Below are 22,426 nucleotides of genomic sequence, written 5' to 3' on the forward strand. Positions count from 1 at the left end.
GATGAACCATGGAAACAAACCACATACAACACAGCCACTCACCACCCACAGACCCAACACCACACCTCCCCAAGCTACAACTCCCCCCCTTAATATACTGGTCATAGTGTCACATGGTTTTGAATGAACATCCCATTGGCCAGTCAGGGTCAGTCAACCTGGCTGTGGCCCCGCCCTTCCCAGTCTCCCGCCAACGCGGCAGAGTGTGGGAAGCTAGAAAGGTAGCCGACCCCCACAGTGAAGACAATTAACTCCTTCTCAGCCAAAACCAGCACAGTGCCAAAATGTACTGTCGTGGTTTAGCCCCAGTCAGCAACCAAGCACCACGCAGCCGCTTGCTCACTCCCCCTGGTGGGACGGGGGAGAGAATCGGATGAGTAAAAGAGAGGAAACTCATGGGTTGAGATAAAGACAGTTTAATAGGTAAAGCAAAAGCTTCGCGTGGAAGCAAAGCAAAACAAGGAATTAATTCACTACTTCCCATGGGCAGGCAGGTGTTCAGCCATCTCCAGGAAAGCAGGGCTCCATCACGCGTAACGGTTGCTGGGGAAGACAAACACCGTCACTCCAAACGTCCCCGCCTTCCTCCTTCTTCCCCCAGCTTTTTATACTGAGCATGACGTCATATGGTATGGAATATCCTGTTGGTCAGTTTGGGTCAGCTGTCCTGGCTGTGTCCCCTCCCAGCTTCTTGTGCACCCGGCAGAGCACGGGGAGCCGAAAAAGTCCTTGACCAGTGTAAGTGCTACTTAGCAACAACTAAAACACCTCTGCATTATCACCACTGTTTCCAGCAAAAATCCCAAACATAGCCCCATACTAGCTACTACGAAGAAATTTAACTCTACCCCAGCTGAAACCAGGACAAATATAATCACTTTCCTTGATAGTTCTGCGAATTGCTCATTATTGTACATGGACTGTGTTTGTCCAGTTGTGTGCTATTTATATTAATCATTAAGCAATGTGCAATATATTGCAGACCGACTATGGATAAACAGAACAACCCTTTTTTTTACTATAAGACAAAGCTTTTATGTAAGTGAGGTGATTTAAGAAATGTAGCAGAAACTGGATGTAGTCTCAACTCCTTCAAAGCAATAAGAACCATTGTACTTAGATTTCTGGGTTCCTCTTTATTTCTTACTCTCTCAACTTCCATTTCACTGTCCTTTCCACTCCTTGTTCCTATAGTCCCAAGCCTGACAATTTCTGAAATTTTTGCTAGAAAAATTATGACTTAGAGGAGTTAAAAATTCTTTCATGAAAATTAATATGTAACATTGCAATGTGTCTGTGTTTTTCCCATTGTATTTTTTATCTCTGTGTGCTTTATTTTATGTCCATTTTTATACTGAAAATATACGTGAAAATAAATATACTCATTAGTTTGCCTAATAATTTTGCCTAATACTCATTAGTTTGCCTAATAATTTTGCCTAATACTCATTAGTTTGCCTAATAAGTGTTCAATCTTTAAGAATAATTTACATTTTGTGTTTTGCTTTCATGTTTGCCATGTGTTGTAACAGGAACAGGCTTCCTGGGTGTGTCAGTGTGATGACAATATGGTTCAAAGACTAGAAACAGATTTCAAGCTGACTCTTCAGCAGCAGAGCACTCTGGAGCAGTGGGCTGCCTGGCTTGATAATGTAATGATGCAAGCATTGAAACCGTATGAAGGAAGACCCAGCTTTCCTAAAGCAGCACGGCAATTTCTTTTAAAATGGTCTTTCTACAGGTAGTTCTTAAGAGTCTTCTAAATTATTTTAGGTATTTTATTATTTGCTGAACTGTATGCTGTAATAATGTTGACAAAATTAATATTAGACAATAGTTCCCAAGAAATGAAGAGCCCCCCCGCCCCAAAAGATTAGTGTTCTTAACATTAAACACAGGGCTATGTGCAACTCAGCAGTGGATGAAATGATCCTTGTATATTATTTTAAAGGTCTTGTGCAAGTCTAATGAGGTTAAAATTTTATCCCAATTTGGAAACATGCTATGAAACATTTTGGATTGAATAGCTAGACAATTTTAAAGCCAATGTTCTTAATACTATTTATCAAAATACCATGGCTTCTGTTTTTATTATGTAGGGAAAACAAAATCTTTTTTAATGTGTGAAAATGACATCAAGACAAATATTCCATGTCATTGGCTACTCTATCAGTTATCATAGTAAAGCTAGTGGTTTTTTTTCAAAATGGTACATTGTAGCATCTACTTTCTGAGAGTATCATATGGATGTTTTCATCCACAATCTACATTTTTCTATGATAAGGTATACACAAACTTATTTAAATTTTACAAGTTTAAAAATCATACCAATTAAAACCTTTGAACTAGGAATGTGAGCAGAACAGACACAATATTTTGAAGGACTACTTTTTTAAAATTAAGTAATCATAATACAATTTTATTATTTAAAATTTTAAGAAAGACTTTCCACTAAGATCAGTTTTTACATGCACTCACATAATAGTTATTGTGCATATACCAAAACAAAACCCTTCCTCTCTTTTTGAAAATTAGTTTCTAGTTGTGTAATGTGATCTCCAACCATGCTTTCAGAAAAAGGGGAGAGGCAAATAATTGTCCTTCCCAGACATTTCTTTCTGAAGATGCCATAAATCAGCTGTTTGTGAATAGCATTACTGTAAAAAATATTATTGAAGTGCATATTCCATATGAATAAATTATTAAAGAATTGTGATATTTATTTCATAATATTTTTTTCTCCCCATATTTAAATAGCTCAATGGTGATTCGAGATTTAACCTTACGCAGTGCTGCTAGCTTTGGCTCTTTTCATCTGATCCGCTTGCTTTATGATGAGTACATGTTTTACTTAGTAGAACATCGTGTTGCTCAGGCAACAGGAGAGACACCTATCGCAGTTATGGGAGAGGTAAGATAATATGCAAGACAATGGATTGGTGGATTCAGTGATCAATTTGGATATGCATCTACAATTTTTTTTAACATTTACATGGAGATATGGGATATTTTGTAATACAACTGTTGGAAACTGAGTTGCAAATACATTGGCATCTTCAAATTTGGGTTATATACTTTAATTCGTGTTTCCTTGGCTGATTGTTTTTCACAGTACTAAAACCATAATGGCTTCTAACACTGATTCTCTGCAAAAGAGATTCCTCAAAAAAACCACCAAAACCAAAACAAAACAACAATAAAGCAGATCAGCCTACTAGGTAGAAACCTACTTTTTTTTGAGTTCTGGAAAACTAAACAGTTTATATGGAAATAGTAAAGAAACAGAATAATAGGAAAATGGCTTTCAGGGATCTGTTTACACATACTTAAAATTCCAACACAAATGTTTACACAAATGAGTAGTTCCATTGACTTCAAAAGGGTGGCTCACATGTAGAAGTTAGTTTTGCTTCAGTGGTACTGTTCACATGTATTGGTTGTATGTAGCAAGGCTTTTGGGGGGGCCTGCAGGGGTGACTTCTGTAAGAAGAGGTATGGGACTGCCCTGTGCTGGACACAGCCAGTTCCAGCCAGCTTGGCAACAGACCCACCACAGGCCAAAGCTGAGCCAATCAGCAAAGTTTTGGGTGCCTCTGTAAAAATATATTTAAGAAAGGGCAGAAAACACCAGACAGGCACAGGAGGAGGGAATAAGAGAGTGATAAACAGCAGAGGGAACACTAAGGTCAGAGCAGTAGGAGGTGCTCCATGGTGGAGCAGATATTCCCTGCAGCCTGTGGAGAACCCACACCGGACTAGAGGAAAAGTATGAGAAGGGAGGAATGACAGAGAAAAAACGCTATGTACTGACCACAAGCCCCCTTGCACCACCTACTCTCACTGAAGAGATTGAGTGTAACTTGCAACAATAACACAGGGGGAAGAGAGATGCTTGGAGTGAAGCTGAGCCCAGGAAAGGGGGAAGAAAGATGTTTTCCTTAAGTGTTTAAATGTTTTTTTATTTTTGCTTTTGCTTCCTACTACTCAAATCAGTAATTAAATATTTATTTTAATTAGCAATAAATTAAATTCCCCAAGTCAAGTCTGTTTTGCCCATGACTAATTGGTAAAGTGACCTCCCTGTCTTTATCTTCATCCATGAACTTTCTCAGTCCAGCTCTTCCTATTTTCTCCCCCATCCCTCTGGATGGGGGTGTGGGAAAGTAAGCAAAGGGCTGGATGAGTGGTTGGCTGTTAAACAGGGCCAACTGACAACAAGATGCATGAAATGAAAATAGCACAGAAGTACTAGCAGCATTGAAACATGGCATATTTTCATGCCTATATTTCAATGTATTTTGTTTAAAATAAACAGAGCAAAAGTCTCAATTCATAACCACTGTGTCTTATATGTGTCCACGGTATTTGCAAACAGAATTTTACCCCAGACCTCTTTTTTTTCAGTAGCTCACCTAACCATTTTGTGTGAGTTGCTTAAGAATTCACATTATCTTAGGCATTATAATCAAGTAAATGTACTTCTAAAGTTCTAGAAAATTGATAGATGCGGACATATGATAGATGGTTCACCAGACTGAAGCTTACAGTTTTTCTACTTGACGATCATTATATCATCTTTTATCTTACTGATAAGTTGTAAGTCACCGTGCATGACTTGATATATCATTCTTCCCACAGGATATATAAAATAGTTTAATTGAATATTAGAAAAATAAGTACTTTTTCATAGAGATGGAGGGTTTTGGCTTAATTTGTAGTTTGACATAGAATCATTAAGGTTGGAAAAGACCTCTAAGATCATCAAGTCCAACCATCAACACAACACCACCATGCCTCCTAAACCATGTCCCAAAGTGCCATGTCTACACATTTTTTGAACACCTCCAGGGATGGTGACTCCACCACCTCTCTGGACAGCCTGTTCCAATGCCTGACCACTCTTTCAGCGAAGAAATTTTTCCTAATATCCAATCTAAACCTCCCCTGATGCAACTTGAGGCCATTTCCTCCTATCCTATCACAAGTAACTTGGGAGAAGAGACCAACAGCCACCTCGTTACAATCTCCTTTCAGGTAGTTGTAGAGAGCGATAAGGTCTCCCCTCAGCCTCCTCTTCTCCAGACTAAACCACCCCAATTCCCTCAGCCGCTCCTCATAAGACTTGTTCTCTAGACCCTTCACCAGCTTTTTTGCCCTTCTCTGGACATGCTCCAGCACCTCAATGTCCCTCTTGCAGTGAGGGGCCCAAAACTGAACACAATATTTGAAGTGCGGCCTCACCAGTGCTGAGTACAAGGGCGCACTTTTTTTTTCTTTTTTTTTTCCTTTTGGTAGGGGTTGGAAGGGACCTCTGGAGATCATCTTGTCCAACCCCCCTACTTGAGCAGGTACACCTAGAACAGGGGGCACAGGACTGAGTCCAGGCAGGTTTTGAATGTCTCCAGGGAAGGAGACTCCACAACCTCCCTAGGCAGCCTGTTCCACTGCTCTGTCACCCTCACAGTAAAGTTTTTTCTCATATTTAAGTGGAACTTCCTGTGTTCCAATTTGTGCCCATTGCCCCTTGTCCTGTCATTGGGCACCACTGAAGAGACCAGTCCCATCCTCTTGACACCTGCCCTTCAGCTATTTATTATTATTTATAAGATCCCCCCTCAGTCTTCTCCAGTCCCCTAATCGTCTTTGTAGCTCTCTGCTGGACTTGCTCAAGCAGTTCCCTCTCTTTCTTAAACTGGTGGTCCAAAACTGGACACAGTACTCCAGATGTAGCCTCACTAGGTCAGAGTAGAGGGGGAGGATAACCCCCCTCGACCTGCTGGCCAAACTCCTTTTAATGCACCCCAGGATACCATTGGCCTTCTTATCCACAAGGGCACATTGTTGGCTCATGGACAGCTTGCTGTCCACCAGCACTCCCAGGTCCTTCTCAGCAGAGCTGCTTTCCAGCAGGTCAACCCTCAACGTGTACCAGTGCATGGGGCTGTTCCTCCCCAGGTGCAGGACCATGCACTTGCTCTTGCTGAATTTCATCAGGTTCCCCTAGGCCCAGCTCTCCAGCCTGTCCAGGTTTTGTTGGACGGCAGCACAGCCTTCTGGTGTATCAGCCACTCCTCCCAGCTTGGTATCATCAGCAAATTTGCTGAGGTTACGCTCTATCCCATCATCCAGGTCATTGATGAATATGTTGAACAGGACTGGACCCAGCACAGACCCCTGCGGAACACCACAAGTGACAGACCTCCAACCAGACCTTCTGAGCTCTGCCATTCAGCCAGTTCTCTATCCATCTGACTGTCTTCTCATCCAACCCACACTTCCTTACCTTGTCTATGAGAATATCATAGAAGACATGTCGAATGCCTTGCTGAAGTCAAGATAAACAACATCCACTGCTCTCCCTTCATTGACCCAGCCAGTCATACCATAATAGAAGGGTATCAGGTTGGTCAAGCATGATCTTCCCTTGGTGAATCCATGCTGCCTACTTCTGATAACCTTTTCCTCTGCACGCCTGGAGATGACCTCCAGGATGAACTGCTTCATCACCTTTCCCCAGGGATGGAGGTGAGGCTGACTGGCCTATAGTTTCCCAGGTCCTCCTTCTTGCCCTTTTTGAAGATTGGAGTGACATTTGCTGTCATCCAGTCCTCAGGCACCTCTCCTGTCCTCCATGACCTTTCAAAGATGAGGGAGGGTGGCTTGGTAAGAACATCTGCCAGCTCCCTCAGCAGTCGTGGGTGCATCCCATCAGGGCCCATGGATTTGCGAGGATCCAGTTTTCCTAGGTGATCTCTGACCCAATCCTCCTCAACCAAGGGAAGTCCTTTCTCCAGATTTTCTCTCTCACCTCTGGGGGCTGGGATGCCTGAGGGCTAGCCTTAGCAGTAAAGACTGAAGCAAAGAAGGCATTCAGTAACTCCGCCTTCTCTGTATCCTGCATCATGAGGGCCCCTTCCTTGTTCAGCAGCGGGCTCACTGTACCCACAGTCTTCCTTTTACTGCTGATGTATTTAAAGAAGCCCTTCTTGTTATCTTTGACATCCCTTGCCAGGTTTAGTTCCAAGTGGGCCTTGGCCTTCCTCGTCACATCTCTGCATACCCTGACAACATTCCTATATTCCTCCCAAGTGGCCAGTCCTTTTTTACACATACTGTGAACTTCCCTCTTCCATTTGAGTTTCTTGAGAAGCTCTTTGGTCATCCATGCATGTCTCCTGGCTCCTCTGCCTGACTTCTTCCTCCTAGGGATGCACCGATCTTGAGCTCGGAGGAAGTGGTCTTTCAATCTTGACCAATTCTCTTGGACTCCCCTACCTTCTAGAGCCCTAGCCCATGGGATTCCTCCAAGCAGGTCTTTGAAGAGGCCAAAGTTGGCTCTCCTGAAGTCCAAGGTTGTAATCCTTCTTTTTGCCCTGCTTCTACCACGCAGTATCCTGAACTCTACCATCTCATGGTTACTGCAGCCAAGGCTACCCCCAACTCTCACATCCTCAACCAGCCTTTTCTTGTTCGTTAGGATAAGGTTGAGCAGCATATCTCACCTCATTGGCTCCTCCACCAGTTACATCAAAAAGTTGCCCTCGATGTTCTGCAGGAACTTGCTGGATTGTGCGTGCCTCGCCCTGTTGCTTTTCCAGCAAATATCAGGGCGGTTGAAGTCCCCCACGAGGACTAGGGCCTGTGATTGTGAGGCTACTTCCAGCTGTCTGTAGAAGGCTTTATCAGCTACCTCTTCCTGATCAGGTGGCCTATAGCAAACGCCCACAACAGTGTTGCCCATATTTGGCTGTCCCTTAATTTTTACCCACAAGCTCTCAACGTGTTCTCCTTCCACTCCAAGGCAGATCTCGATGCATTCCAGTTGCTCCCTCACATAAAGAGCAACTCCCCCACCTCGCCTTGCTGGCCTGTCTTTCCTAAAAAGCCTATATCCATCCATGACCACATTCCAGTCATGCAAGCTATCCCACCATGTCTCTGTGACTGCAATCAGATGATGGCCTTGTGACTGCACACGGACCTCTAGTTCCTCCTGTTTATTCCCCATGCTGCGTGCGTTGGTTTCAGAAAGGTACTTGAGCATGCAGGTTTCCCTGGAGGGGTGCACAAGGACCCACTTCCCTACTTCTGCTGGCCACACTATTCCTTATACAAGCCAGGATGCTGTTTGCCTTTTTGGCCACCTGGGCACACTGCTGGGTCATGTTCAGCCAGCTGTCAAACAGCACCCTGAGGTCCTTCTCTGTGGGGCAGCTTTCCAGCCACTCTTCCCCAAGCCTGTAGCGTTGCATGGGGTGGTTGTGCATGGGGTTGTGCTGCATGGGGTTGTTGTGACTGAAGTGGAGGATCTCGCACTTGAGATTTGCTTGATATGACATGCTTTGGAAAAAATTAATTACTGTTTCTGATTAGATATTTGATTAAATTCTGCTGTTACATTTATAGCAAAGTGTTGAAAAAGTGTAATATTACTACGTTCTTGTTTTCTTGACAGACATGGTATATTTTAAATGTAATGTTTTTGATGCACTGTTGGACTTCCTATAATGTTTTGTAAACTTAATATGGATATGATCTTGGAGAGAAAATATGTAATCTAAAGCTTTTAGAGGTGAGAGGGGAACAGGGAATATGTAAATATTCATTAAATGCATGGTTTCTTGTGTTTCTCTGCATTTACTGACTGTGGCTGAAATAAAATGAGAAAGACTAAGGCTAGTTTGACAAACACTTGAAGCCGGTATAAACTGGCTTTGCAGCTGAGAAAAACACTGTCTCCTCCTCTCCCATCCCCTTAGCTTTGGACATTGATGCTGGCACAAGTACTCAGGCAGTCCTGTGGTTAACTGGATCAGAGAATTCATCCCATGCAAAATAACCCCATTAAAAATGTGGGTTTTTTTCTTGGGTCAGTTCTGTCATGTGGTTCTTTGCATGGCCATGTGAACACTCTAGGGTGAAAGGATGGGTATGGGGAAGTGAAGAGGGTGTATGTGTTAGGGAACCTGGAAGGATAGGGCTGCTGCTGCTTATGCTGGTTTAGTGTTCACTGAAGTTTTATCTTTCTGTATTTCTGAAAAGGACCAAATCAGGTATAGTTAGAAATATATTTATCTAAATATCGTACTCCTTGCATTTGAGATTCACTCATCAAATTATGCTCTGCTGCTTCTCATTTAAGAGAAAGGTAGATGACAGACAAGGAAAGGGAGGAAGGAAGGTTGCATTTTTTACTTGTGAGCAACTTTTCACTTTGTTTTTTTGTATAAGTAAACTAGTTATCAGAATGCACTGTAATAACCATAAACCCTATTTTAAGTGGTGCCATTTATTTACCTTACATATAGTTTTGCTACACTATAACTGCCTTTAGTGATACACCTTCTCAGGGGAGCTTTTAAGAGAGCTTTTGGTTAAAATATTGCAGTTTAAAAATGGACACCAGTCATATTTTCTGGCATTCTACATCAGAAATATTTCACTCAAAGTAACAAAGGCCTTGACATAAGTGACCCTAAAAAAAGCAAAAACATATGCTTAAGTTTATATTCCATTGTTTTAATTGCTGAGGATTTTTAATTTTAATGTTAATTTCCTTAATATGAACACGAATATGATGGAATGGAAAATGAGCTGGTATACTATGGACGTGACTGCAGTCACGTGCGTGCACTTTCATACTAGCCACAAGCCATTGGAGCATAGTACTGGCTTCATCACAGATAATCTAAGGTCATGTTTGTGTAGGACTGTGTCCACACTTTCTATTGTTTATTTTGCAGTTTGGTGATTTAAATGCTATATCCCCTGGAAATATGGATAAAGGTAAGCAGTCAAATCTCTCAAATGTATAATTTTATATAGAACTAATGTGTCTCTTGGAGCAAAACAAGTCCTTATTTTTTGAAAATATAGTAAAGCGGAATCTAAAGCTGTATCATAATTTAAATTATGAGTATATTACTATTATATGGGTACAATATGCTATATATGTTATATAGTATATAATAATGACTAGAATACTCTAGGTTCTTAATAGGAAAATCTTTTTTAAAATGTTTATTATTTACACAAGAAATTTTCAGAGTTTCACCCAGAATTTAGCTGTATATCCTGGTGAGAGAGTTGAAGGGGACGGACAGTTGGAAAAAAGGAAGATATGATGATCATGTACATATATATACATTTGTAGTGAATGTGGTGAATGTAGTGAGTGTGTTTGATAAGTGAAGATGACAAAATTGGGTCCAAGCACTTGCCAAATAACTTGCTAATGGTTACTGAAGGATATAGTAAGAAATTAATTTATGTCCTCTTTGTAGATTGAAGGCTTAATTTGTTCTCCGTTCTTACACTGGTTGTATGATTTGGAGCAAGTCAACCTCTCTTCAGTTCAGTTTCCTTATCAGTAAAATGAGATAACATTAGACGGAGTTCATTACCCTATTTATCTACAGTATTTATTGACTTTTCCCAATAAAATGTTGAGGTTTCAGTTTCTACTTTATCAGGTTGCTACATTCCCCTGTGTTTTCATATTTCATGTTATTCACAAAATAAAGGCCATTGTATTTAGATTTTTTTTCCCTCTGTGCTATTTTTTCTTGGTTTTTTTTTATTTTTTTGTGCAGATGAGGGCAGCGAAGTTGAAAGCGAAATAGAAGAAGAGCTGGATGAAAATGGAGAGCCACAACCCAAGAGGGAGAAAACAGAACTAAACCAGGCGTTTCAGGTGGGCTGCATGCAGCAGCCAGTGCTTGAGAGTGGAGTAGAGCAGAGCCTCCTGAACCCACTTCATAATGAGCACATTGTTACAAATACTCAGACTATCAGACAATGCAGTGCTACTGGAAATACATATACTGCAGTCTAATATTGAAGCGCCCCCCCAACTATGTTAGCCCTGTTGACGCTGGACTTAACTTGGGGGGGGGGGAATAGGCCTGAAAGTTGACTTATCAAATTTTATCTGTGCTGAACATTACCTTTTATTGGAGTTGTGAAATGAAATGGGTGTATGCATTTTGCCAGATGTTTAAAAAATTTGTAAGCAAAATAATTTTACATTGGTTACTCAATATTATGAGTTTTCCTAATTTCAAGTGTCAAGGAAGATTTTTGCCAAGCTTTTAATGTTAATGCTTTTGCCTCTTAAAATAACTTTTTTTTTTCATAGTTTAAAAAATGTTTTAATGTTAATTATTTGTCATAATGATTTTTAATTAGATGCACTTCTGTGAAACATTAAAATAAATACTTTCTTTGACTTATAGAGGCACACTCATTTGACAGCAGATGCATCAAATTTGTTATAAATGGTGCTTTTCATTGAACAGAACTAGAAGACACTATTTTGATGAAATTGTGAGCATTCAGGGGGTATTTTAATCATAATGTTGGAGAGTTGGGAGGATCTGCTTTCTTTCTGTAAGGAAGAAGTGTTTTCACTGCATTTACAAATGCAGAATGAGTGATAGAATTGTAACAATGTGGTAATATGTACACTGTAGGCATACCTAATTATCTGATCACCGTGTAAACAATACAAGCTTCCTTTAAAATCAACAGCTCCAGATTTGATTTGCATGACAGTTCCTCTGGTTTTGGAGACTACTGATTCTATATTTGAGACCACTGCACAGATGCTTTTGGTTGTTGAGTGGCACTGTAGTTGATAGAAACTGAACCAGAAAAGAAGTGACTTGATTTTTTTTTTAAGTGTACATGCTACTTATGCTGAACTGGACGTACAGAAAAACATTCCTTTTGGATGACTTTCTTCTGTTCCAGGTCTTTTCCTACTACTAGTTCAATCTGCTGCTTTCATAAATAATAATTTATAGAATGTAAGGAATGTAGCAACCTGCATAATTTTCTTTCCAAAATATATTTCCTGATTACTAAAGTAAATTTAAATTTTTACAAAAATTTAATAAGATAGTTTAACTGGCACACCTCACTTGTACTTATTCCCAATTGCATTGAATTTGAATAGGTGGCTAGATGGACCATTGCCATTTAAGAATGTACATCAGGGATAATTGTACCTCGGCTATTACATGGTGCCTTAAACAGAACTGAAGCTAAGATTCAGTACTTTTTGCTATTCTTAATAACTCTTAAAATTTATTCAACAAGGTGTGCCTGTCACTTTCAAATTTCCTAAGTATTAAGGGCAGGTTACATAGTCTTCAAAGAAATAAAAGGGTGTTTTATTATTAAGTAATTTTAATATCCCTCTTAAAATTGACAAAAGTATTTTTTCTTGTTTCTAGATGAATTTCACTTTATTACAAATAAAATTTGCTTGGGAACTTGAAAAGCAAAACTAGCTATAATACCAATTTCAAATGCTGTTAACAAAGTAAATGGACCCTAGTCATAAGCATGGTTATATATTTTTAAACCCTTGTCAGATTTTACTTTTTAAAAGTCAGACTAAATAAATGAGCAGGTACATAATGCAGTGCATATTTTCAATTCATATATGTGGTAGGGTGTCAGCCTGATGCTATGTTTTAATGATTACATCTTATAGTGATAGTCTATACATTCCATATTAATTGATATTAAACATCTGATTTTTTCTGATTATTTTAAGCATTTTCATTATTTTTAAAGCAGACACATGGATTCGCTAAGCTAAAATAGTGAAAACAAATAAATAAAAGCAAAAAAAGTGAAGGAGAGAATAAAAAAATCATTTTTATAGAAAGGACTGTATAAAAAATTTAGGGAGTCTCTTGTTTTATCTAGTGTGGCTGTGGATTGATTTTTTTTTTTAAAAGGCATATATACTAAATGGGTGAACAGCGTGTGAAATGAACAGTGTATTTTTAGCAAAGAAATTTGTTGCTAGAGCTTTCATATGCTCCAAAACCAGTTACAGATCAACTAAGATGTCCTAACATTTTTTGGTGTACAAAATTATTTGTAAATTGCTTAGCAGAATTTGGAGGCCAACCCACCCTGCTCCATTCTATGTAGGCACAATTCCTACTGATGTCAGTAGATGTTTTTTGTCTCGGCAAAAAGTGCAAATGAGGTTTATGTTAATTTATCTCTAGATTCACCTGTACGCTGAATCCTCATAGATTTTGTTCTCCCAAATATCACTGCATCCTGTCTTTTCCCTTAGAAATCAGCACCCTTCACCAAAAATCTTAAAAACTAACCTATGATAAATATTTACTCCCTTTTATTTTGCATTATAAGATTTTAACAAGTAAAATAAAATGAAATATTCAGCATTTTCATTTTTAACATAGGGTGTTCTATGCTGTACTGATGGTCTGTATTGCCTGGTTTCATATTTTGTGTTGACAAACCTTAAATGTTTTCTTATCATTATCTTTTATTGGTAGAATGTTGGATTCATTGTGGCTGAAAGAAAAGTATGGTTGCAACATGCAAATCTAGATTGCTAAGAAGAGGTGGGACCTGAATATCTTTTGACTGATATTTTGAACAGTTGATCACTGTTCATGTAGTGCAAAAAGAAAACAAGATATATGTATACAAAGGTAGAATGTGTATCATGGATTCTAATACCAGTTATCAAGACAAATTTGAACTATCCCCGATGCAGATAACTGAATGGAGCTTGCATTTCTATGCTTATCAACTGATTATTCTCTCAAATTTTTAATTAATATTTTCCCCATGTTAACAAATATTTAAAAGAATTACGTTGCTGTAAGCTGCTGCGTATACTTACGGGCTTGAGATTTTTGTGCTTTGCTTTTAATTTTACTGCAATTTTGATCAAACATACACATATGAAACAGTTTACACACTTTTGATATTTGTTAATAGATGGGTATTGTTGATGATTTAAGAACAGAAATATGGATACCTCAGTCCAAATTATGTAGTGTGTAGCATGTGTCTGAATTGCCACTCTGAAGCCTGCTTAAGTCTTTTAGAACTCTAAAGAGCTGTAGCAAACATCCACTGGCTAGACATTATAAGGGCTCATATGATTTGTGGATTTTACCTGATCTTGATGTGAAATTCAAAATAATTATTTTAGAGACACTCCCCTTATTAGCACAACTTAGTGAACACTGTGGCGGAATGGGTATTGTTGAATTACTTTTTCAAAACACAGGGCCCAATTTTCACAAGTTTTATATTTATGAAAAGTTGGTACATTTTCATATTTCTCATTGTAAATCAGTTTTTAAAAACCCCCTTCTTTTCAGTTGTCCATGTTTTATTATTGTACTGTAGCATGCTTTGTGCACCTTTTTTTTAAATGTTCCATTAAAAATGTGGAGAATATTCTTGAAATTGTTTACTTACAAAATGATGCTGTACAGCATTTCTGCCTTTAGTTCACGAATGTGTAAAATAATGTGCTGGTGTACTGTCACTGAGGAATGTATAGGTCTATAAAACATTTTAATTTAAACTGAAACATTTTTGAATGTCTGAAACACTGCTTCTGTTCAAAACATTTTCCACAGGAGGAGACCTGACCTGATATATTTGTGTTTCTCACCAAATGATATCAGCATTGCTTAGAAAAACATTTATATTAGTTAAAGCTACACTGCAAGCTAACTTAATTTATAGAGTGGTTTTACAAAATAAAATAACCTTTTATAGTCATTTAAAAAATTGGTGAAAAATTAACTTTTTAAATAATGTAAGTATTTTTGGTACTTCATGTGATGGTGATTTCAGAGGTTAAAACATTCATTTGAGAGATCAGTATACATTTCTGAAATGTATCCTTGTCTGTAGAACAGGAAAACTATCATGTCTGTGGTTTAAAAACAGGTCAATGAATGGTATTCTAGTATCTTTGCAACTTTGGTGATAAAAAAAAAACAAACAACAAAACAAGAATGGAAGCATAAATACAAAGTACTTAGTTTTAGCCTCAAAAAATTAATGTAATGCCTTGCATTAACCCTTTGAGCATTGTAAGGATATACTTTTTAGGTAATTTAATCAGACCACTGAAAATATTCTATACATTTAAGTAGCTGATTGTCTTGCAGATTTTTTTTTTTTAATTTCTAAATTAAATACTTGCATACTAGACAGAAATGGTTTTGTTACAGAAGGCTCAATAGATTTAGGCTATATTATTCACTGCCATCAACATGTACTGTCTGGTGCAAAGCACTACTGCTATTTTGTTTCAATAATTGCATAAATATCTGGAGAAATCAAATATTTGACTCTACAGACATAAGTTGTTTACTTTAAGATGCCTTTAAAAGATGGAGGTTTAGAAAAAAAAAATATATATTTGTACTATTTTGAAAGTCCTTTAGAGTAATATTAAAATACTCTAATACTGTAAATTAAAATCTTTAAAAATAAAACCAAAACTGCTTAGTTAACAAAAGAAAGAATTTTACAGAACCCTTGGTATTTTTGCAATCAAATTTTCTGCAGTCTATTTGATAAATAGACAAAAAGGACACTGTTGTAATAATATTATTTTTAACAAGGGAACAAGTTCAGAAGTGAGTAGAGAGTTGTTGAAAATAATAGATAGAAATACCACCTTCCTGAGCTTTTCTACTGGTTCCTTGCAATAGCAATCAGCAACACTAGGTACAGATGTATTTATTCAAATCTAGCTGAGTGAAAAAAAAGTCTCATTACATTGTTTAGTGGAATTACATTAATAACATAGTGCAAGTAAGTTGTAAAGATTTTTAGTCAGTTAATGCACAGTCATGCATAATTAAATGCAATACTCAAAGGGTTTGAATTTAACAATATTTTATTCATAATTTATTGTAAATGCTTCCCAGTTTGCATGCCTTGAACACTGCTGCTAGTGATTTTGTATGCCAGCAGACCTGAGTTTAATTTACCCATTTTACTTAAGGAATAGTAAAAGCCACTTACAAAGTGACTGCCTAGTTTTTGTTTGAGGAAAATATGCCTTAGTTTGATCATTTAAACTCTCTTGGTTTATTATGATTTTTTTTCTTTTAAAAAAAGAAACCCAGCAATTAAAATGCTGGAATCAGAAGCCCTGAGTAATTAAACGTTTGGTAAAAAGCATTCTTATAAATTGATCATTAAGGCTGAAATTCATTGTAGAGAAGAAAGTCCATAACAAGACTACGAGCATCAAAATGACCCTCACTTAAATCCGAATCAGGGAAATGCTCTTATGGTCTTAAGTGCTTCCTTGATTGTGGTGCAAATGTCTTGCAAGAATTTTCAGCACTGGGTGAACTTTACTCTAAAATAATAAATATTTTAAAAGAATTAAGACTGTGGAGGGACAACCTCACTTTGCTGTTCACCAGGGACCTAATCCAGTATCTTTTGACTTGCTGATATCAACAAGAGGGTTGGTTTGTATTATTTTTGGTTTTTTTTTTTTACACAAAGAATACTAAAGGGTTCCCAAATACACTTTTAAAGTGATTGCTTTGTATTGAAACATTAAATATCATATTAAAGTAACCCAATAAAGCAATTTAAAATGTCAGAAAAATATAATTTTGTACCAAAGCAAGTTTATCATCTTCACTGGAAATTTGGATTTACAGTAATAACCAATGAGGCTATTAAATAAACTTTGAGTGCCTTTCAAACACTTGGGAAATTTTGCCTCAGGTGGTAAACTGTAATTAGGTTAATTCTAGAGTTTGCCAATCAATAATTCTGTCATCACTCAGGGCTTTCTTACCTTCTAGGAAACTTACTTGGTTCCATTTATTTTCTACTGTATTTTTTTAAAGTGTCATCATTTAAATTTCACTTAGTAAGTGGCAGATTACATGATTCGGTCCCACAGGCACAGAAATGTAATAACACTAAGAGAAATTGAACTTTTGTTTTCATATTTACTGCATACATTATGTAAATTAAGAAAGCAACTTTTTTGTAGACTGTACATGTGATGTAATGTTGTTTTGCAGTTTTTTTAATTAGTTGAACACCGTTTTTAATTATTTAAGGGAAACATATTTACAGAATAATTTGATAGGTTTTTTGTATAATGTGTTTGATTTTGTAAATATGTATTTCCTGATGTGATTTTTTTTTTTTGTGAGAAATGCTAAATCTTTTCGTATCTCATGTCCTCTCAAAATTGGAAGGAGTTAAATAATAGTTTGTGAGCAATTTGTATTGTGTACTGTATAATACCTAGGAAGCTTTTATAATTATAAAAATATATATTAACTTTTAGTGTGTTGTTTAAAAATAATGACTGGAACATACTAAAGACAGTAGGATTTTTCTGAATATTTCAGACATGAACTCAGGCTAGTTTTCTTGTGTTTTTCAAAACAAAATTGTGTATTGTCTTCTGAAATAAATTTGTTTTCCTGTTACAAACATTTGACATCTGAATTGTTTTGGAGTTTATATAATTAAATATTTTAAATTTTAATACTATTGATTTTGAAAGAAAAATTATTTCAACTTCTGCCTTTTAAATAAGACAGTTAATATTTATGTAGCAGTATCAGGAGTAAAAAACTAACACTGAGTGTTTCTCAGACAGCAAGAGATTATTATTTGAGGTGTCAACTTGATTAAATAGTTGTTCATGCTTCCAATAACTGCAGAATATAATATGTTATTTTAAATATCAAGAATAATTTTCCATTCTAAATTTAGCTAGCTAAAAGGGGGTTGTGAGGAGCAAGAAGACTTTGGCATCTGGACTTCATTGCTGTTAATGTATGATCACCAAAGCCTACTACTGCAAGTTTTGCTTTAGTAAAATTGTGAAAATATTTGCAGCATTAACTTATTTCAGCGTACTTAATCTGAAAACAAAGAATAAAGTCTCTATCATATGAAGCCATGTTTCTCATGGATCGCTAATGTGTTCCAGACAGTGTGTTTTGCATCTAAAAATGTAGAATGGAAATTTAATTGGGGAAGACCCACCAAATAACAGAATGCTACCACAAGTGAGGTTGGAATACCAGGATCAAAACAGGTATTTCATATAAAGCTTAGAAAAAAAGACAGGAAAGCTGCCTCCTAGAGCTTGAGTTTATTTCATTTGGGAACTTCAGTTTGAGCATTATAATCCACAGTTGCCTATCTCATACAGTTTATTTCAGCTAAGATCCAAAAACTTATTACAAATACAGTACTGGCTCCTGCAATTAAACCTACCAGACAAGACTATAAATCTTTATACCCTGATGACAAGCCAGATTTATGTTTACAAAATCCTCCTAATTGGTTTGAAGACTGAGACTGCCTGTCCTAGCTGGTGCTTTGGTTGAGAATGAGTGGGTTTAGCTCCAGCACACATCTGGTAGAGAAGGAGCTGTAAAAGACATCTTCTTTCATCTTGACTGACAGTATTTGGTCATATTATTAGATTTTTTTCAGCAACAGCCTTACCAGAAAGAATGTTCAGGATTCAGCTTCTATTATTGTTAATATTAATTAAAATAGCTTAATCATTTAAATAATAAATGGAAGTTCAGTTCAACCTCCCTACAGTGCTGTAATATAGATCCCACAGCATACAATATGGCAGAAATGGTGGAAATTCAGTGAAATCACAGAATCACAGAATGGTAGGGGTTGGAAGGGACCTCTGGAGATCATCTTGTCCAACCCCCTGCTTGAACAGGTACACCTAGAGCAGGGGGCACAGGACTGCATTCAGGCAGGTTTTGAATGTCTCCAGGGAAGGAGACTCCACAACCTCTCTGGGCAGCCTGTTCCACTGCTCTGTCACCCTCACAGTAAAGAAGTTTTTTCTCATGTTTAGCTGGAACTTCCTGTGTTTCAATTTGTGCCCATTGTCCCTTGTCCTGTCATTGGGCACCACTGAAGAGTCCAGTCCCATCCTCTTAACACCTGCCCTTCAGCTATTTATTATTATTTATAAGATCCCCCCTCAGTCTTCTCCAGTCCCCTAATCATCTTTGTAGCTCTCTGCTGGACTTGCTCAAGCAGTTCCCTCTCCTTCTTAAACTGGGGGTCCAAAACTGGACACAGTACTCCAAATGTGGTCTCACTAGGTCAGAGTAGAGGGGGAAGATAACCTCCCTCAACCTGCTGGCCACATTCCTTTTTAATGCAACCCAGGATACCATTGGCCGCCTAGGCCACGAGGGCACATTGCTGGCTCAGGGTCGGCTTGCTGTCCACCAGTACTCCTAGGTCCTTCTGAGCAGAGCTGCTTTCCAGCAGGTCAACACCCAACCTGTACCGGTGCATGGGGCTGTTCCTCCCCATGTGCAGGACCTTACACTTGCTCTTGCTGATTTTCATCAGGTTCCCCTAGGCCCAGCTCTCCAGCCTGTCCAGGTTTTGTTGGATGGCAGCACAGCCTTCTGGTGTATCAGCCACTCCTCCCAGCTTGATCCTCCCAGGTATCATCAGCAAGAAATGCAAGGTATTTTAAGACAGCAGAATGAGATGGGTTATACATCAAACTACCATTTTTATTACTTCTGCAAGGTGATTTTTCTGCACACTGTTGATATTATCAAGTAAGTTACATTCTATATCAAATTATTTAAAATGTATTTAATTTACTTCATCTCAGACAATCACTTCTAATGTGTAAAAATTCATATAGGCCACAACAATCTAAACTGTGCCAAAAGCCATCACAAATATAAAGCCAATTATTATTCCACAAAGGAACCAAAGCAGTCAAACCTTTATCCATTTCTGTTACTGTTAATGGTATGCCAAAGAGAGTTGCTGTGTTGACTTGATGCTGTTATTCCTGATTTTATTCCAGATTTCACTAAATACCATTGTATGTTTTCTTCCCCAATAACTGGATTAGCCTAACAGTATTAAAACAGAAAACAAACAAACAAACAATATTGACTACAATGTGGTGCTGTTGACAGTTTATTCTGAACAATTTTATGAACAGAAATGTTTTCCCAAGGAAATACTATGCACCCAAAATCTGGAGCTGTCTTCACTACTGAAGTTTAGGGCATAGTCAGACATACTTTCACATATCTAGCTGGAGTGGTGTTGAAAAAGATGTTGTCCCAAGCTGTTCTCTCTTTCCAGCTGGAAGTTGCTGCTTCCCACAGTGGATAGGATGTGAGTACAGGTGATCTGAGTACAGCTAGCATATTTCTGAGACAAAACCAACCACCTTCGCTGAAACTAGCTGAAAGTAGTTTGTACTAATATCTTTTTTCCATGGCTTAGGAAGTTCTTAAAGCTTCCTAAGGTGTTGTAGTAGATTAGTTAGAGGACCAAGAAAACAAGGGAATGGTGATGGGCATTTATTGAATTATAGAATGATATAGGTTGGAAGGGACATCCGGAGGTCTCTAGTCCAACCCACCACACTCCCCAAGCATAGTCCCTATTTGTGTTTGACATCCTCATGGGGAAAAACCTTCCTAATATCTAAGTGGCATTTCCCATGATTCAGCTTGTTCCCATTGCCTGTTGTCCTTCCTTCTCTTTTGAAGACTAAATAATCCCAACTCTCAGCCTCTCCTTTTATGTCATATGCTCCAGCCCCCTGACTATCTTGGTGGCCCTCTGCTGGGCTCACTCCAGTATGTCAATGTCTTGTACTGGGGATCCCAAAAGTGGACACAGGACTCCAGTTGTAGTCTCATCACTATTGAATGGGGAAATCACTTGTCTTAACCTTCTGGCTACAGTACTGCTAATCCAGTCCAGGATGCAGTTGGCCTTGGCCACAAAGGCACACTGCTGGCTCATATACTAGTTGTCCACCAGGACCCCAGGTCTTTTTCTGCAAAGCTGTTCTCTAGCCAGTCAGCCCCCAGTGTATGGAGTTGTTCCATCCCAGATCTGGGAAATTTCCCTTTGTTGAACTCAGTGAGGTTCCTGTCATCCCATTTCTCCAGCCTGTCAAGGTCCGTCTGAGTAGCAACTCTGCCCTCCAGTGTATCAACTGCTCCCCCCAGTTTGGTATCATCCAGAAACTTTCAGTGTGCACTCCATCCAATCATCCAAGTCATTATTAAAAATGTTAAACAGTATCAGCCCTTGAGAGGCTATTGGTAATCAGTCAATGGTTGGACTTTGTACCACTGATCACAACAGTGAACATGATGGTCCAGACAAATTTCCACCCACCTTATTGTCCACTTATTCAGTCCATATATCACAAATTTGGCTATAAGGATACTATGAAAGACCGTGTCAAAGGACTTGTTGAATTCGAGGTGAACAACATCCAGTGTTCTCCCCTAGTGCTCAGAGTCAGTCATCTCATCATAGAAGGCAATCAGGTTGGTCGGGAACAATTTGCTCTTGGTAAATATGTGCTGGCTGTTCCCAGTCACCTTCTTGTCCTTTCTGTGCTTGGGCATGGCTCCCAGGAGAGTTTGTTTCATAACTTTCCCAGGGACTGAGATAAGGCTGACCAGCCTGTAGGTCGCTGGATCCTTCCCCTTGTCCTTCTTGAAAATTAGTGCAACATTTGCATTTTTCCAGTCATAAGGAAACTTCTTTGACCTCCATGACCTTTTCACATTGATAGAGCACAGTCTTACAGTGTCATCAGCCAGCTCCTTCAGCCCCTTTTGCATCCTGTCTGGTCCCATAGACTTGTTATATGTCCAACTGACTAAAGTGCTATCTAACTGTATTTTGTTCTCTACTGTGGGTAATGCTTCACTCTCACAGACCGCTAGGAGGCTCAGGGGACTGAGAGGTCTTAGGGCAGTACTTACTGGTGAAAACTGAAGCAAAAAAAAAAAGGCACTGAATACCTCAGCCTTTTCCATGCCATTGGTCACTAGGGCTTCTGCCCCACTGAGTAACAGGCCCACATTTTCTTTAGCCTTCCTTTTGCTGCCATCATACCTATAGAAGCTCCTCTTTTTGGCCTTCATATCCCTTGCTAGTTCCAACTCCAGTTGAGCTTTGGTTTTCCTAACTCCATCCCTGCACACTTGGGCAACATCTTTATGTTTGTCCTGGGAATCCCGTCCCTGCTTTGTCTGCTCATATCTGCCTCATCTGCTTACAAATAGATTGCGCAAATACTGTATAAGCATTTGGGCCCGATCTATTAGAATGTGTTCTCTCGGCAGAATCTAGATCTGCTAATGAGTTGTACTTAACATTTCCAAGCACCTATTTATAAAAAATAAATTGTCATTAGTGAAAGCAGAGGAGTGATGCACTCCTTACCTTTCATGAAGTACTGGTGGCAGAAGCATTTTTATAACCCTTGAGTTGTTAGAGCAGAGTTAGAGAGGGCTACCAGTAGAACAGTTGCGAATGGGAACAGCTGGATATTGGATGCACTTTAGAAGAGGGGTTCATGAACTGGTTCTTTGCAGAAATTGCAATTTGAGGTTGTATTGCCTTTCATGGATGTTGAAAGTCTGCAGAAGCAGCTGCTATAACACCCCATTGATTCAAATGACAGACACAAAGAAGGGTAGGGTTGTAGGGTTTGTTATTGGCTGCAACACAGGCAGTGGATTTATGTGGCCCATGTGAATGACAAAATATATAATTTCACCACATCTGTTCAGAT

At 38.5% G+C, this 22,426-nt stretch overlaps 1 protein-coding gene across 1 annotated transcript in view; it reads left to right on the forward strand.

Moving 5' to 3' along the window:
* LOC135310863 (transcription factor RFX3-like) overlaps window positions 1–17,338 on the forward strand; it is a 184,960-nt gene extending 167,622 nt beyond the window's left edge. Inside the window, exons 12-15 of the mRNA XM_064439935.1 lie at window positions 1,533–1,741; window positions 2,758–2,911; window positions 9,744–9,786; window positions 10,593–17,338. Coding sequence (XP_064296005.1) covers window positions 1,533–1,741; window positions 2,758–2,911; window positions 9,744–9,786; window positions 10,593–10,834 — 648 coding nt within the window. The 3' untranslated portion in view covers window positions 10,835–17,338. The remainder of the gene's footprint in view (window positions 1–1,532; window positions 1,742–2,757; window positions 2,912–9,743; window positions 9,787–10,592) is intronic.
* Window positions 17,339–22,426: the final 5,088 nt, after the last annotated feature.

This window comes from Phalacrocorax carbo, assembly GCF_963921805.1.
Source record: "Phalacrocorax carbo chromosome W unlocalized genomic scaffold, bPhaCar2.1 SUPER_W_unloc_3, whole genome shotgun sequence".
Classification (NCBI taxonomy): Eukaryota; Metazoa; Chordata; class Aves; order Suliformes; family Phalacrocoracidae; genus Phalacrocorax; species Phalacrocorax carbo.